This window comes from Pavona decussata, unplaced genomic scaffold (genome assembly GCF_977016875.1).
Source record: "Pavona decussata unplaced genomic scaffold, jaPavDecu1.1 SCAFFOLD_377, whole genome shotgun sequence".
NCBI lineage: Eukaryota > Metazoa > Cnidaria > Anthozoa > Scleractinia > Agariciidae > Pavona > Pavona decussata.
Genome location: NW_028145752.1, coordinates 186435 through 202269, shown reverse-complemented (window position 1 = coordinate 202269; position 15835 = coordinate 186435). Strand labels below are relative to the sequence as shown.

The 15835-nt window shown below is 39.9% G+C and overlaps 5 protein-coding genes across 6 annotated transcripts; 3 read left to right on the top strand and 2 right to left on the bottom strand.

The window, feature by feature from the left end:
• Nucleotides 1-321: 321 nt before the first annotated feature.
• Nucleotides 322-15597, top strand: LOC146452163 (uncharacterized). Of its 2 annotated transcripts, none has more exons than XM_085098139.1 (2): nt 322-432; nt 15025-15597. In XM_085098139.1, the coding sequence occupies exons 1-2, from the start codon at nt 372-374 to the stop codon at nt 15402-15404; spliced, it is 441 nt and encodes a 146-aa protein (XP_084954265.1). In that variant the 5' UTR covers nt 322-371; the 3' UTR covers nt 15405-15597. The 2 variants fall into 2 exon arrangements, with proteins under 2 accessions (XP_084954265.1, XP_084954264.1); XM_085098138.1 differs by lacking the exon at nt 322-432 and adding an exon at nt 14374-14514.
• On the bottom strand, nt 2806-3878 carry LOC146452167 (uncharacterized). The gene has a single exon (XM_085098144.1). The coding sequence runs from the start codon at nt 3848-3850 to the stop codon at nt 3107-3109; it is 744 nt and encodes a 247-aa protein (XP_084954270.1). The 5' UTR covers nt 3851-3878; the 3' UTR covers nt 2806-3106.
• LOC146452166 (uncharacterized) lies at nt 5667-7063 on the top strand. Its single transcript, XM_085098140.1, has 2 exons — nt 5667-5807; nt 6318-7063. The coding sequence occupies exons 1-2, from the start codon at nt 5747-5749 to the stop codon at nt 6695-6697; spliced, it is 441 nt and encodes a 146-aa protein (XP_084954266.1). The 5' UTR covers nt 5667-5746; the 3' UTR covers nt 6698-7063.
• LOC146452165 (uncharacterized) lies at nt 8111-9300 on the top strand. Its single transcript, XM_085098147.1, has 2 exons — nt 8111-8292; nt 8386-9300. The coding sequence occupies exons 1-2, from the start codon at nt 8234-8236 to the stop codon at nt 8969-8971; spliced, it is 645 nt and encodes a 214-aa protein (XP_084954273.1). The 5' UTR covers nt 8111-8233; the 3' UTR covers nt 8972-9300.
• On the bottom strand, nt 11542-12626 carry LOC146452164 (uncharacterized). Its single transcript, XM_085098143.1, has one exon. It carries the CDS (start codon nt 12573-12575, stop codon nt 11832-11834), a length of 744 nt encoding a protein of 247 aa, XP_084954269.1. The 5' UTR covers nt 12576-12626; the 3' UTR covers nt 11542-11831.
• Nucleotides 15598-15835: the final 238 nt, after the last annotated feature.

The window sequence follows — 15835 nt, the reverse complement described above, 5'->3', positions numbered from 1 at the left end:
ACCGACTTACTACGTCCGCCTTTTCTAAGAAAATGAGTCGAGCCCATTTTCGGTTTTGAGACGGGTGGACTTCGGAATTTCTTTTAGCGAGGGACTTTGCAGTGGCTTTCACTTTGCAAGAATTTATTTAAATTATTAATGCATTCTTTGGTTCTTTGTTCATTTTTAACAATCATTCTCTAGCACAACTCTTCTTGTAAATTTGTTATCTTTGGTTACTGCTTGCGATCCCCTCCCCCCTCAAATGCAAGGTGCTTCCCAGTGGACTTTGGCCCTCCAAAGAGTCACACTACGATATTTTATTAGTCTCGACGACATCCCTCAGCTGCGGCTTTGAAGCACTGATCTGAAGCGTAGTTGAATTCAAATTGATGGCGACCAGTTACTTTCATGTGTCCTTTATCATCCTGGTTTTCACATTTCCTCGAGAAAGTAAGTCAACCTTATTTATCACGAACTCAACAGTACATCCATCGGCGCCATTTCAGAAGACAGAAGCGTGTCAGTATGTAAATTACATTCTTCTTTCGTCGTGCGTTGAATTACTCTCATTCTTGTCGTAAAATAGTACATTTATTCTTACACGGGTATGTTGCAGAACGGCGAACGCTGAACGCCGAATCAATCCAAGTCCAATAATGTAAAAATTCCGTCAGAACAACAACTAGAAGCTAATTCCGTCTTTATAATCGGTGTTGAATCCTAAATAGTATTCAAGTGCTAAATGTTTTAGAGAGCGTTAAATGCTGCATTCTGCAAAATACGCCTGCCTCGCTGATAAAAGTTTTGTACTAGCATTTTGTGGACAAAACAGATACCAATTGTCAAATTTATATAACTTTACAGTGGTATGTTAAGAGATTTCAATATTCTAAGAACAATGCTTTATAGCTACTCTCTCTTTAAGGTAATTTCTTTTTCGAAGGGATCGAGTAAAGAGCTAGTTTTCTCGATAGTATTTACGATTCTTCTTTAAAGTTTGGTTTAATGTGTTTGTTTCAGTTCTTTGTCTAAGTTGTGGCCGTTGTACATGCGAAGTATCCTAGGAAGATTGTAATTCTAAGCTGACTAAAACCACATGCCCATCCGGATCACCGAATTGTGTCACAGGCAAAATGACATGCAGCGCTGGTCAAGAAAGGAAAGCTGTCTTCTACAAAAGATGTGGCGCCCAAGGACAGACCTGTGGAATCACAAGGAGCGATAGACCATCCTGCCCTTCTTCGCCAGTTAGCTGGTCTTTCGATTTTGAAAATACTTGTTGTACTGGGAACAACTGCAATTCTGGAATCGTTCCCTCTGGATCACCCCAGAGGATAAGCAGCAAGATGACAGCGATGAACACGGGACTATTTCTGTGGATTATTACTTACATATACTGAGTGCAAGCGCCGTATACATGTAATAATATTTTAGTTCCGGTAACTTTCTTAACAGGAAGTGCTTACTTGGCATATAGAAACTATTCATATCTCTGGAACTTAGCCTCTTGGTTACTTGTAAACAGAAAGCTAAGATATGAATGGTATTCACGTTGAATTTTTGAATTGTTCGTTATTAAATAAAAAAGCTGCTATAATAATACAAAACGACTCTGATTTGTAGGAAAGCTATCATAGGCATGTTTTCAATTTGGTGGCTTTCTCTCCAAAAAGTGAAAGCCGTATCATCTTAGTCAGTGTTCATCTATACTATGAATAGCTCCTTTTTCACGAGAAGCTTCAGAATAAACATGTTTTGATGCTCCTGAAAGGCGTCTTTAAATTTCTGTACGTTGACACGTTTTCATTTTCAACATCTATCTTAACCACATTGGGTGGTTCTAAGTTTTGAGTTTGTAGATCAAATCCTAAATGAGGACCATTCAAATGAAAGCTGCTCATAGCAGTACTGTACATTCCTGTGGTGCTGTTTATTATGCTATACACCTGGTGGTTCTAAGTTTTTAGTCTGTGCATGATATCCTAAACTAGGACCATTCAAATGAAAGCTGCTAAGGAGAACTTTCCTGTGGTTCTGCTTATTATGCTATACACTTGCTGATTCTAACTTTGGAGTCTGTGGATGAAATCCTAAACTGGGAACATTCAAATGAAAGCTGCTCACCAGTACTTTCCCGTGGTGCTGTTCATTGTGCTATACACTGGATGGTTATAACTTTTGAGACTGAGACCATTTAAATTAAAGCTTTTATGCAATACTTTCCATTGGTGCTGGTCATTATGCTTTACAAGGTGGTTCTAAATTGGGAGGTTTCCGGTGAAATCCTTAAGTGTGACCATTCACATAAACGCTGATGAGCAGTAATTTCCTGTGGTGCTATTTGTTATCAGGGCTGTTCAAGGTCCTTAAAACTTTTCAGTCAGTAGGTAAAATCCTAAAGTGTAACGTGGGAATTCAAATGAAAGCTGCTAAGCAATACTTTGCTGTGGTGTTGTTTATTATGCTGTGCAAGGTGGTTCTAACTTTTGAGTGTGTGGATATAATCGGTAAGTGTTGTGACTATTCAAATGAAAGCTATCTATTCAAGTTCTTGCTACTAGCGCTATTTAGTATGCTGTTTAATTGGAGTAGTGCTGGCTGTTATGCCTGAGAGGTTCATTCCTGTGGTACTATTTATTATGGCATGTAAGGTGGTTCTTCCTGTAATGCTCATGTTAACATCAAAGTAAGGGACTTAATTTTACGCCAGTTGTTTTATTCTCACCAGTTTCAACTATTATGGAATGGCAAAGATAGTGGTTGAAAGGTGTTGTTCATCTATCCCAAATAGTTGTAAGCAGTTAGGTAATAAGCAAATGAAACTTTAATCGGCCCACGTGTTCATAGTTTATTTCACTGCGTTACACTAAAATCCTACCAGATTATGGCGAATATAATCTGATGATTACAAATGTCCGCTGCCAAAACAAATAAGCTACACATACCGTGGATCTACGCCTAACTGTTCAGTCCAGTTTACTTTGTTAACACTGTAATAGTTTCAGTGTAGGAGAACAAGTCTATTTTTTATACTATGAAAAACTAAGAGAATATCTCAAGTGGCAGGTACAAACATTACTGTCAATAAATGCGGACTTGTACTGGCATGTTAAACTTGAACAGTTTATATCTGCAGGTCGTCAATGTCGGTCTTGACTGCATCCCCCAGCTTCTTAATAACTGTCTCGCGGACTTGGGAATAGAGGTCTTCGTTTAAGGTGAACACCTGGGCTGCCTTGAAAAGATGGATATCTTGCTTGGAGTAAGTGAAGAAGAAGTAGTTATTGGAGACTTGACTGGCCGTGAAATAGGCACCAACGAAGGCAACATTGACCTGGTTACTCTTGTCGACTGTACACGGAATAATTTGGAAGTTTCCGTGCTTCTCTGAGGCGCTGCTGGAACCAAACAGAGTGATCCCTTCTGAAGATTTTGCCAGGTTATCGATAGTTGCCTTCACGACTGTCATCAATTCGGCTTCAGGTCCGATCAGGGCGCTCAACAGTTCCAGTGTTATCTGGGAAATCTTGAAATCGGACTGAGAAGACTGGTATTCATCGAACTGGAAGCCTTGCAGGACCCATCCAACCTTTCCCATCACGTCAGTGTAAAACTTGTACCAATTTTCAGTGTCATTGAAGCGGTCGTATTTCTTGTTTGCAGCCCGTTGCGCCAGCAGAGTGGAGTATAGGACGTCTTGTTTCTTTTGGCCCGTCACATTGGAGGCAAAGGAAACCAGGCTTCCATTATCGACAAGCCCCTGGGCCTTACCATCGGAAACCGCTGCGGCAATGCGAGCTGAACTGCGACTTCGCAAGACGGAAGGTTCTTCAAGTTCCAACTCACGTACAAATTTCACTGAAGCCATGACTAGAGCTCGGGAGACAGAAGCTGAGTTCGAAGCTAGGCGTTCTGGAAGGTAGGCGTTGACTGTGAACAGAAAGAGGAACAGTGGACGCCCTCTACTTAAGGAAACGGGAACTACTAAATATGGTCATAAAACCACGCTATTGGTCAGATTATATGAGCGTTCGACCATAAGTAAAGTGAACGCGCAGAATAAACGAGTGGAACCCCAGAGGGACACCGAAAGACTTTAATTGCCCACCAACATCTTGAGGGATTTTTGTTTTTCAGAGTTAAAGATGTAAAATTAAGTTTCAAATTAGTTCGGTTTGATGCTCCGTCAGTGCATAGATATTTGCACTAGTTATGAATGAACTTTGGTGGCATGCACTTTTTCTACTGATATGAGTGCGGTGGAAATTATACCTTGCTGTTATTACGAAATCCTCGTTGAAAATCAAGTTATTGCCCCAATAAAGAAACTTACCTAAAAATTCTGCCTTATCTGAATTCGAGAAAGGAGTGTTGCTGTCGCTTTAATCATTTTCGCTACCAAGGAGAGCACAAATAAGTGTTGAAGATTCTAACATGGCTTAAATGCCATTTACACCCGGAAAAAAGAACCGACACCGCACTTTCCGCCACAATGTCCGGCACCGGTGCCCCCAATTGGAGGGGTTCCAACATTACCTTCTGGAGGTGCTATTCCGATATTTTTGCGCTTGTAAATGGGGCTCTACACAAACTGACGTTTCCTTCGATATTACGGAAAGACAAGTTAACTTTCTTGACATAATGTTGCCGTATTCGTGTACCTTGGTAGTTTGCTAGATTTTTTCAAGGGCAGTTTGTTGCAATAGATCTTTAAGCGGATGTTTATTTTATTTCCTGTCTTTGCCAAGTTGTGTGACCTTGTTATAAAAACACATTCAATATCATGTTTTGTTTGTGGTCGATTTTTTTCATAAAGTAATGTACGCCTGGCTGAACACACAAGTGTTTCTCAGAATATTCGGAGTGAAGCACGTACGTTCTTAGTGCTATCTGGAGACCATTGATCTCCAATAAAGCAGTATTAACTAGTGAAACCCACTACTTAGGTCTATACAGCCGGGGACAGGACTCAGTCTGCATTCAGAGTACCTTTGCGTGAGATGGCCGCGGGTAAACTCGGGATATAGTCACCTACACCGTCAGAAATAGACGATATTAACCAGTTGGAGACTTATTAGAGTAATGTTCAGCCCATGCAGAACTAACAGAATTCTCCAAGTGGCTAGGCAAACGGTCATGTTTAAATATCAAGCTTTAACGAAAGCAAAAAAAAACAATTAATAAAAGCGAAACTAGAAGAATTTACATTTCGAGCTAGGTTGTGAATGCAATCAAGTTCACCACGCCATAACCTATTCCCCGACTTCTTTAAAGCGAAAATTGTCTATTTTTTCTGTAAAAGATGCTCACTGCTATAAGTCTACAGTGTTTCTACAGACTTTCGAAAGACAGTGTTTGTTCAAGTGAGTTTAACCAACGTAATTTCTCGGATTCAACGACACTTTACTAGGTCCGCCTTTTCTAAAAAAATGAGACGAGCCCATGTTGAGTTTTGAGACAGGTGGACGTCGAAATTTCTTTTAAAAACACTCAGAATTTGTAGTGGCTTTGACTTCGCAAGAATTTATCCACGTATAATTTAAATTAATAATGAACTTTGGTTCTTTGTGTGTTATTTATCATTCTCCAGCTCCATTTATTATCTTTGGTTATCTTACGATCCCCTCCCCCCTCAAAAGTAAAGTGACTTCCCAGTGGACTTTGGCGCTCCAAAGAGTCACAATCCGACATTTTATCTGTCTCGAAGACATTCGTCAGCTTCGGCTTTGAAGCACTGATCTGAAGCGTTGTGGAATTCCAAGCGATGGCGACCAGTTACTTTTATATGTCCTATATCATCCTGGTTTTCACATTTCCTCGAGAAAGTAAGTCAACCTTATTTATCACGAACTCAACAGTACATCCGTGTGCGCCATTTCAGAAGACGGAAGCGTGTCAGTATGTAAAATACATTATTGCTTCGTCGTGCGTTGAATTACTCTCGTTCATGTCGTAAGATAGTACAATTATTCCTGCACGGGTATGTTGCAGAACGGCGAACGCTGAACACCGAATCAAAGCAAGTCCAATAATGTAAAATTTCTGCCATAACAACAACCATTAGCTAACCGTCTTTATAATCACTGTTGAACCATAAATAGTATTCAAGTACTAAATGTTGTAGAGAGCGTTAAATGCTGCATTCTGCAAAATACGCCTGCCTCAGTTATTCTATTCTAACTGCTTCGCTGATTAGAGTTTTGTACTGGCATTTCATGGACAAAACAGTCTCTCTTTAAGGTAATTTCTTTTTTAAAGGGATCGAGAAAAGAGCTATTTTTCTCGATAGTATTTACGATTCTTCTTTAAAGTTTGGTTTAATGTGTTTGTTTCAGCCCTTTCTTTAAGTTGTGGCCGTTGTACAAGTGAAGTGTCCTGGGAAGATTGCAATTCTAAGCTGACTAAAACTACATGCCCATCCGGATCACCGAATTGTGTCACAGGCAAAATGACATGCAGCGCTGGTCAAGAAAAGAAAACTGTCTTCTACAAAAGATGTGGCGCCCAAGGACAGACCTGTGACATCACAAGGAGCGATAGACCATCCTGCCCTTCTTCGCCAGTTAGCTGGTCTTTCGATTTTGAAAATACTTGTTGTACTGGGAACAACTGCAATTCTGGAATCGTTCCCTCTGGATCATCCCATAGGATAAGCAGCAAGATGACAGCAGTGAACACGGGACTATTTCTGTGGATTATGACTTACATATACTGAGTGCAATCGCCGTATACATGTACTAATGTTTTAGTTTCGGTAACTTTCTTAAGAGGAAGCGTTTACTTGGCATATAGAAACTATTCATATCTCTGGAACTTAACCTCTTGGTTACTTGTAAACAGGAAGCCAAGAAATGAAGAATTTTTGAATTGTTACTTATTTAGTTAAAAGCTGCTATAATATTACAAAACGACACTGATTTGTAGGAAAGCTATCATATGCATGTTTTCAATTCGGTGGCTTTCTCTCCAAGAAGTGAAAGCCGTATGATCTTAGTTGTTTATCTATGCTATAAATAGCTCCTTTTGCACGAAAAGCTTCAAAATAAACATGTGTTGATGCTCCTGAAAAGCCGGGGGTCTATAAATTTCTGTACGTTGACACGTTTTCATTTTCAGCTGGTATCTCTTCTCTTATCCCTTTCTCTCCTGAGGCTGTGGATTAAATCCTAAACTGGGAAATTCAAACTAAACATGCTCAGCAATTCTTTCTTGTGGTGCTGTTTATTATGCTATCACACTGGGTGACTCTAAGTTTTGAGTCTCTGGATGAAATCCTAAACTTGGAGCATTCAAATGAAATTAAGCTGCTAAACAGAACTTTCCTTTGTTGCTGTTTATTATGCTATACACTGGGTGGTTATAATGAAATCCTAAACTGGGACCATTCTAATGAAAGCTGCTAAGCAGTACTTTCCTGTGTTGTGGTTTATCATGCAATACACTGGATGGTTCTAACTTTTTAAACTGGGACAATTCAAATGAGAGCTGCTAAGCAATACTTTCCATTGGTGCTAAACACTGGGTGGATCTAACGTTTGAGTGTGTCGGTGAAATCCTAAAGTGTGACCATTCAAATGAAAGCTACTAAACAGTACTTTCCCGTTGCATGTGGGGTTTGTTATGCTGTGCAAGGTGATTCTAACTTTTGAGTCTGTGGAAGAAAACCTAAACTGGGACCATTCAAATGAAAGCTCCTTAGGAATACTTTCCATTGGTGCTATACACTGGGTGGATCGAACTTTTGAGTCTGTGGGTGAAATTCTATAGTGTGACCATTCAAATGAAAGCTAATGAGCAGTACTTTCCTGTGGTGATTTTTATGATGCTGTGCAAGGTGATTCTATCTTTTGAGTCTGTGGATAAAATAGTACCACAGAAATTTTCTTTAAGCGGATGTTTAATCTTTTTCCTGTCTTTGTCAAATTGTGCGACTTTGTTATTAACACACATTCAATATCATGTTTTCTTTGTGGCCTATTTATGTAATCAAAGTAATATATGCCTGGCTGCACAGACAAGTGTTGGCCACAGTATTTGAAGTGAAGCACGTCCTTAGTTGTTGTCTGGAGACCATTGATCTCCAATAAAGCAGTGTTAGATGAGTTTGATCAGATGAGAACTGAGCCACTTTAGATTGTATGATCTGACCAATAGCGTCAGGCTAAGACCATATTTGGCAATTCTCGTTTCTCGTCAGTAATTAGACCGCTTTAACTTTTCCCGTTTGTCAATACGACAATAATCTATTACAATGGATCCAGTGAAATTTGTTGCTGAGTTGGAAATTGAGAAACGTTCTATTAGTAGCAGGTCAGTTGGCGTTACTTTTTCGTTGAAAGATTATAAGGCGCAGGGGTTTGTTAATGATGGTAGCCTGGTTTCCTTTACGTCCAACTTAAACAGGCAACAGAAACAAGATGTCCTGTATTCCACTCTGCTAGCGCAACTGGCAGCAAACAAGAAATACGACCGCTTTATTGACACTGAAAAGTGGTACAACGTTTATACTGACGTTTTAAGAAACGTTGGATGGGTCCTACAAGACTTCAAGTTCGAGAAATACCAGTCTTCTCAGTCCAATTTCAAGATTTCCCAAATAACGGTCGAGCTTCTGGCTGCCCTGATTGAACAAGAAACAGATTTAATGGCAGTCCTGAAGGCAACTATCGATAACCTGGAAAAGTCTGCAGACGCGATCACTCTGTTTGGTTCCAGTAGCGCCTCCGAGAAGCATGGAAACTTCCAAATTATGCCGTGTGTAGCTGACAAGAATAACCAGATCACTGTGGCCTTCCTTGGTTCATTTTTCCAGGCTAGTCATGTGTCCGACGACTTCTTCTTCATGACGTATTCCAAGCAGGACATAGGCCTTTTCAAGGCAGTTCAGATTTTTACCTTAGACGATAACAAATATGGCAAAGTCCGTGGTAACGTTATTGAGAAGCTGGGAGAAACAGTCAAGAAGGATATTGACGAAATTGACGTATAAACTGTTAATATTAATTACTACTTCTGAACGTTATGGCTCAGCATTTGAAGTGTAACTAATCGTCTGTACATACAAACAGTAAGAGAAAGCAAAAGCATTGTTCATACCGTAAAATTTCTACTCGAGCAATGAACACGGGACTATTTCTGTGGATCATCACTTACATATACTAAGTGCAAGCGCCGTATACATTTCCTAATGTTTTAGTTTCAGTAATTTTATTAACTGGAAGCGTTTCTTGGTATATCACTTTTCATATCTCTAGAACTTTAGATCTTGGTTACTTGTTACGAGAAGCTTCAAAATAAACATGTGTTGATGCTCCTGAACAGGGGTCTATAAATTTCTGTACGTAGACACGTTTTTGTTTTCAACTTGTATCTCTTCTCATACCCCTGTCTCTCCTGAGGCTGTGGATTAGATCCCAAACTGGGACCATTCAAATGAAAGATGCTAAGAAGGACTTTCCTGTGGTGCTGTTTATTATGCTAAACACTAGGTGGTTCTAAGTTTTAAGTCTGTGGATGAAATCCTAAACTGGGGCTATTCAAATGAAAGCTGCTATAACCAGTACTTTCCCGTGGTGCTGTTTATTATGCTATACACTGGGTGGTTCTCACTTTAGAGTCTATGGATGAAATTCTCAAGTGTGATCATTCAAGTGAAAGCTACTGTGCGGTACTTTCCTGTTGTGCTGTTTATTATACTATACACTGGATGGTTCTAACTTTTGAGACTTTGACCATTGAAAATAAAGCTGCTAAGAAATACTTTCCATTGGTGCTATGCACTGGCTGGATCTAACTTTTGAGTCTGTCTTTTATCCCATAGGATAAGCAGCAAGATGACGGCAGTGAACACGGGACTATTAATGTGGATTATTACTTACATATACTGAGTGCAAGCGCCGTATACATGTACTAACATTTTAGTTTCGGTAGCTTTGTTAACAGGAAGCGTTTCCTTGGCATATAGAAAAAATTCAGATCTCTGGAACTTAACCTCTTGGTTACTTGTAAACAGGAAGCTAAGATATGAATGGTATTCACGTTGAATTTTTGAATTGTTAGTTATTAAATAAAAGCTGCTGTGATAATAGAAAACGACTCTGATTTGTAGGAAAGCTTTCATATGCATGTTTTCAATCCCGTGGCTTTCTCTCCAAGAAGTGAAAGCCGTATCATCTTAATCAGTGTTTATCTATACTATGAATAGCTCCTTTTCCACGAGTAGCTTTAGAATAAACATGTGTTGATGCTCCTGAAAGGCGTCTTTAAATTTCTGTACGTTGACACGTTTTCATTTTCAACATCTATCTTAACCACACTGGGTGGTTCTAAGTTTTGAGTTTGTAGATCAAATCCTAAATGAGGACCATTCAAATGAAAGCTGCTAAGCAGTACTGTACATTCCTGTGGTGCTGTTTATTATGCTATACACCTGGTGGTTCTAAGTTTTTAGTCTGTGCATGATATCCTAAACTAGGACCATTCAAATGAAAACTGCTAAGGAGGACTTTCCTGTGGTTCTGCTTATTATGCTTTACACTTGCTGATTCTAACTTTTGAGTCTCTGGATGAAATCCTAAACTAGCACCATTCAAAAGGAACTAAAGTGTGACGTGGAAATTCAAATGAAAACTGCTAAGCAATACTTTGCTGTGGTGTTGTTTATTATGCTATACACCTGGTGGTTCTAAGCTTTTAGTCTGTGCATGAAATCCTAAACTGAGACCATTCAAATGAAAGCTGCTAAGGAGGACTTTCCTGTGGTTCTGCTTATTATGCTATACACTGCCTGGTTCTAACTTTGGAGTCTGTGGATGAAATCCTAAACTGGGAACATTCAAATGAAAGCTGCTCACCAGTACTTTCCCGTGGTGCTGTTTATTGTGCTATACACTGGATGGTTATAACTTTTGAAACTGAGACCATTTAAATTAAAGCTTTTATGCATTACTTTCCATCGGTGCTGGTTATTATGCTTTACAAGGTGGTTCTAAATTGGGAGGTTTCCGGTGAAATCCATAAGTGTGACCATTCAAATAAACGCTGATGAGCAGTAATTTGCTGTGGTGCTATTTGTTATGCTGTTCAAGGTCCTAAAAACTTTTGAGTCTGTAGGTAAAATCCTTAAGTGTGACGTGGGACTTCAAATGAAAGCTGCTAAGCAATACTTTGCTGTGGTGTTGTTTATTATGCTGTGCAAGGTGGTTCTAACTTTTGAGTGTGTGGAGATAATCGGTAAGTGTTGTGACTATTCAAATGAAAGCTATCTATTCAAGTTCTTGCTACTAGCGCTATTTAGTATAATGTTCAATTAGAGTAGTGCTGGCTGCTATGCCTGACAAGTTCATTCCTGTGGTACTATTTATTATGGCATGTAAGGTGGTTCTTCCCGTAATGCTCATATTAACATCAAAGTAAGGGACTTAATTTTACGCCAGTTGTTTTATTCTCACCAGTTTCAACTATTATGGAATGGCAAAGCTAGTGGTTGAAAGGTGTTGTTCATCTATCCCAAATAGTTGTAAGCAGCTAGGTATTAAGCAAATGAAACTTTAATCGGCCCACGTGTTCATAGTTTATTTCACTGCGTTACACTACAATCCTACAAGATCATGACGAATATAATCTGATGATTACAAATGTCCGCTGCCAAAACAAATAAGCTACACAGACCGTGGCTCTACGCCTAACTGTTCAGTCCAGTTTACTTTGTTAACACTGTAATAGTTTCAGTGTAGGAGAACAAGTCTATTTTTTATACTATGAAAACCTAAGAGAATATGTCGAGTGGCAGGTACAAACATTACTGTCAATAAATGCGGACTTGTACTGGCATGTTAAACTTGAACAGTTTATATCTGCAGGTCGTCAATGTCGGTCTTGACCGCATCCCCCAGCTTCTTAATAACTGTCTCGCGGACTTGGGAATAGAGGTCTTCGTTTAAGGTGAACACCTGGGCTGCCTTGAAAAGATGGATATCTTGCTTGGAGTAAGTGAAGAAGAAGTAGTTATTGGAGACTTGACTGGCCGTGAAATAGGCACCAACGAAGGCAACATTGACCTGGTTACTCTTGTCGACTGTACACGGAATAATTTGGAAGTTTCCGTGCTTCTCTGAGGCGCTGCTGGAACCAAACAGAGTGATCCCTTCTGAAGATTTTGCCAGGTTATCGATAGTTGCCTTCACGACTGTCATCAATTCGGCTTCAGGTCCGATCAGGGCGCTCAACAGTTCCAGTGTTATCTGGGAAATCTTGAAATCGGACTGAGAAGACTGGTATTCATCGAACTGGAAGCCTTGCAGGACCCATCCAACCTTTCCCATCACGTCAGTGTAAAACTTGTACCAATTTTCAGTGTCATTGAAGCGGTCGTATTTCTTGTTTGCAGCCCGTTGCGCCAGCAGAGTGGAGTATAGGACGTCTTGTTTCTTTTGGCCCGTCACATTGGAGGCAAAGGAAACCAGGCTTCCATTATCGACAAGCCCCTGGGCCTTACCATCGGAAACCGCTGCGGCAGTGCGAGTTGAACTGCGACTTCGCAAGACGGAAGGTTCTTCAAGTTCCAACTCACGTACAAATTTCACTGAAGCCATGACTAGAGCTCGGGAGACAGAAGCTGAGTTCGAAGCTAGGCGTTCTGGAAGGTAGGCGTTGACTGTGAACAGAAAGAGGAACAGTGGACGCCCTCTACTTAAGGAAACGGGAACTACTAAATATGGTCATAAAACCACGCTATTGGTCAGATTATATGAGCGTTCGACCATAGGTAAAGTGAACGCGCAGAATAAACGAGTGGAACCCCAGGGGGACACCGAAAAACTTTAATTGCCCACCAACATCTTGAGGGATTTTTGTTTTTCAGAGTTAAAGATGTAAAATTAAGTTTCAAATTAGTTCTTGTTGGTGCTCCGTCAGTGCATAGATATATACACTAGTTATGAATGAACTTTGGTGGCATGCACTTTGTCTACTGATAGCGCGGTGGAAATTATACCTTGCTGTTATTACGAATTCTTCGTTGAAAATCAAGTTCTTGCCCCAAAAAAGAAACTTACCTACAAATTCTGCCTTATCTGAATTCGGTAAACGAGTGTTGCTGTAGCTTTAATCATTTTCGCTACCAAGGAGAGCACAAACAAGTGTTGAAGATTCTAACATGACTTAAGTGCCATTTACCCCCGGAAAAAAGAACCGACACGGCACTTTCCGCCACAATGTCCGGCACCGGTGCCCCTAATTGGAGGGGTTCCAACATTACCTTCTGGAGGTGCTATTCCGATATTTTTGCGCTTGTAAATGGGGCTCTACACAAACTGATGTTTCCTTCGATATTACGGAGAGGCAAGTTAAGTTTCTTGACATAATGTTGCCGTATTCGTGTACCTTGGTAGTTTGCTAGATTTTTTCAAGGGCAGTTTGTTGCAATAGATCTTTAAGCGGATGTTTATTCTTTTTCCTGTCTTTGCCAAGTTGTGTGACCTTGTTATAAAAACACATTCAATATCATGTTTTGTTTGTGGTCAATTTTTTTCATTAAAGTAATGCACGCCTGGCTGAACACACAAGTGTTTCTCAGAATATTTGGAGTGAAGCACGTACGTTCTTAGTGCTATCTGGAGACCATTGATCTCCAATAAAGCAGTATTAACCAGTAAAACCCACTACTTAGGTCTATACAGCCGGGGGCAGGACTCAGTCTGCATTCATTGCGTGAAATGGCCGCGGGTAGATTTGGGATATAGTCACCTACACCGTCAGAAATAGACGATGTTAACAAGTAGGAGGCTAATTAGAGTAATGTTCAGCCCATGCAGAACTAACAGAATTCTCCAAGTGGCTAGGCAAACGGTCATATTAAATATCAAGCTTTAACGAGAAAAAAAAAATTAATAAAAGCGAAACTAGAAGAATTTACATTTCGAGCTAGGTTGTGAATGCAATCAAGTTCACCACGCCATAACCTATTCCCCGACTTCTTTAAAGCGAAAATTGTCTATTTTTTCTGTAAAAGATGCTCACTGCTATAAGTCTGCAGTGTTTCTACAGACTTTCGAAAGACTGTTTGTTCAAGTGAGTTTAACCAACGTAATTTCTCGGATCCAACGACACTTTACTAGGTCCACCTTTTCTAAGAAAATGAGACGAGCCCATTTTGAGTTTGGAGACAGGTGGACGTCGAAATTTCTTTTAAAAACACTCAGAATTTGTAGTGGCTTTGACTTTGCAAGAATTTATCCACGTATAATTTAAATTAATAATGAACTTTGGTTCTTTGTGTGTTATTTATCATTCTCCAGCTCCATTTATTATCTTTGGTTATCTTACGATCCCCTCCCCCCTCAAATGTAAAGTGACTTCCCAGTGGACTTTGGCGCTTCAAAGAGTCACAATCCGACATTTTATCTGTCTCGAAGACATTCGTCAGCTTCGGCTTTGAAGCACTGATCTGAAGCGTTGTGGAATTCCAAGCGATGGCGACCAGTTACTTTTATATGTCCTATATCATCCTGGTTTTCACATTTCCTCGAGAAAGTAAGTCAACCTTATTTATCACGAACTCAACAGTACATCCGTGTGCGCCATTTCAGAAGACGGAAGCGTGTCAGTATGTAAAGTACATTATTGCTTCGTCGTGCGTTGAATTACTCTCGTTCATGTCGTAGGATAGTACAATTATTCCTGCACGGGTATGTTGCAGAACGGCGAACGCTGAACACCGAATCAAAGCAAGTCCAATAATGTAAAATTTCTGCCATAACAACAACCATTTGCCAACCGTCTTTATAATCACTGTTGAACCATAAATAGTATTCAAGTGCTAAATGATGTAGAAAGTGTTAAATGCTGCATTCTGCAAAATACGCCTGCCTCAGTTATTCTATTCTAAGTGCTTCGCTGATTAGAGTTTTGTACTGGCATTTCGTGTACAAAACAATCTCTCTTTAAGGTAATTTCTTTTTTAAAGGGATCGAGAAAAGAGCTATTTTTCTCGATAGTATGTACGATTCTTCTTTAAAGTTTGGTTTAATGTGTTTGTTTCAGCCCTTTCTCTAAGTTGTGGCCGTTGTACAAGCGAATTGTCCTTGGAAGATTGCAATTCTAAGCTGACTAAAACCACATGCCCATCTCAATCACCGAATTGTGTCACAGGCAAAATGACATGCAGCGCTGGTCAAGAAAGGAAAACTGTCTTCTACAAAAGATGTGGCGCCCAAGGACAGACCTGTGACATCACAAGGAGCGATAGACCATCCTGCCCTTCTTCGCCAGTTAGCTGGTCTTTCGATTTTGAAAATACTTGTTGTACTGGGAACAACTGCAATTCTGGAATCGTTCCCTCTGGATCATCCCATAGGATAAGCAGCAAGATGACAGCAGTGAACACGGGACTATTTCTGTGGATTATGACTTACATATACTGAGTGCAATCGCCGTATACATGTACTAATGTTTTAGTTTCGGTAACTTTCTTAAGAGGAAGCGTTTACTTGGCATATAGAAACTATTCATATCTCTGGAACTTAACCTCTTGGTTACTTGTAAACAGGAAGCCAAGAAATGAAGAATTTTTGAATTGTTACTTATTAAATTAAAAGCTGCTATAATATTACAAAACGACACTGATTTGTAGGAAAGCTATCATATGCATGTTTTCAATTCGGTGGCTTTCTCTCCAAGAAGTGAAAGCCGTATGATCTTAGTTGTTTATCTATGCTATAAATAGCTCCTTTTGCACGAGAAGCTTCAAAATAAACATGTGTTGATGCTCCTGAAAAGCCGGGGGTCTATAAATTTCTGTACGTTGACACGTTTTCATTTTCAACTGGTATCTCTTCTCTTATCCCTTTCTCTC

What these genes read in the sequence shown, in the direction of transcription:
- LOC146452164 (XM_085098143.1), bottom strand. Translation starts at nt 12,575, where the DNA reads ATGGCTTCAGTGAAATTTGTACGTGAGTTGGAACTTGAAGAACCTTCC.
- LOC146452163 (XM_085098139.1), top strand. Translation starts at nt 372, where the DNA reads ATGGCGACCAGTTACTTTCATGTGTCCTTTATCATCCTGGTTTTCACA. An exon ending in TTTCACATTTCCTCGAGAAA is followed by an intron (nt 433 to 15,024) that starts GTAAGTCAACCT and finishes TGTTTGTTTCAG; the next exon opens with CCCTTTCTCTAAGTTGTGGC.
- LOC146452167 (XM_085098144.1), bottom strand. Translation starts at nt 3,850, where the DNA reads ATGGCTTCAGTGAAATTTGTACGTGAGTTGGAACTTGAAGAACCTTCC.
- LOC146452165 (XM_085098147.1), top strand. Translation starts at nt 8,234, where the DNA reads ATGGATCCAGTGAAATTTGTTGCTGAGTTGGAAATTGAGAAACGTTCT. An exon ending in AAACGTTCTATTAGTAGCAG is followed by an intron (nt 8,293 to 8,385) that starts GTCAGTTGGCGT and finishes CAACTTAAACAG; the next exon opens with GCAACAGAAACAAGATGTCC.
- LOC146452166 (XM_085098140.1), top strand. Translation starts at nt 5,747, where the DNA reads ATGGCGACCAGTTACTTTTATATGTCCTATATCATCCTGGTTTTCACA. An exon ending in TTTCACATTTCCTCGAGAAA is followed by an intron (nt 5,808 to 6,317) that starts GTAAGTCAACCT and finishes TGTTTGTTTCAG; the next exon opens with CCCTTTCTTTAAGTTGTGGC.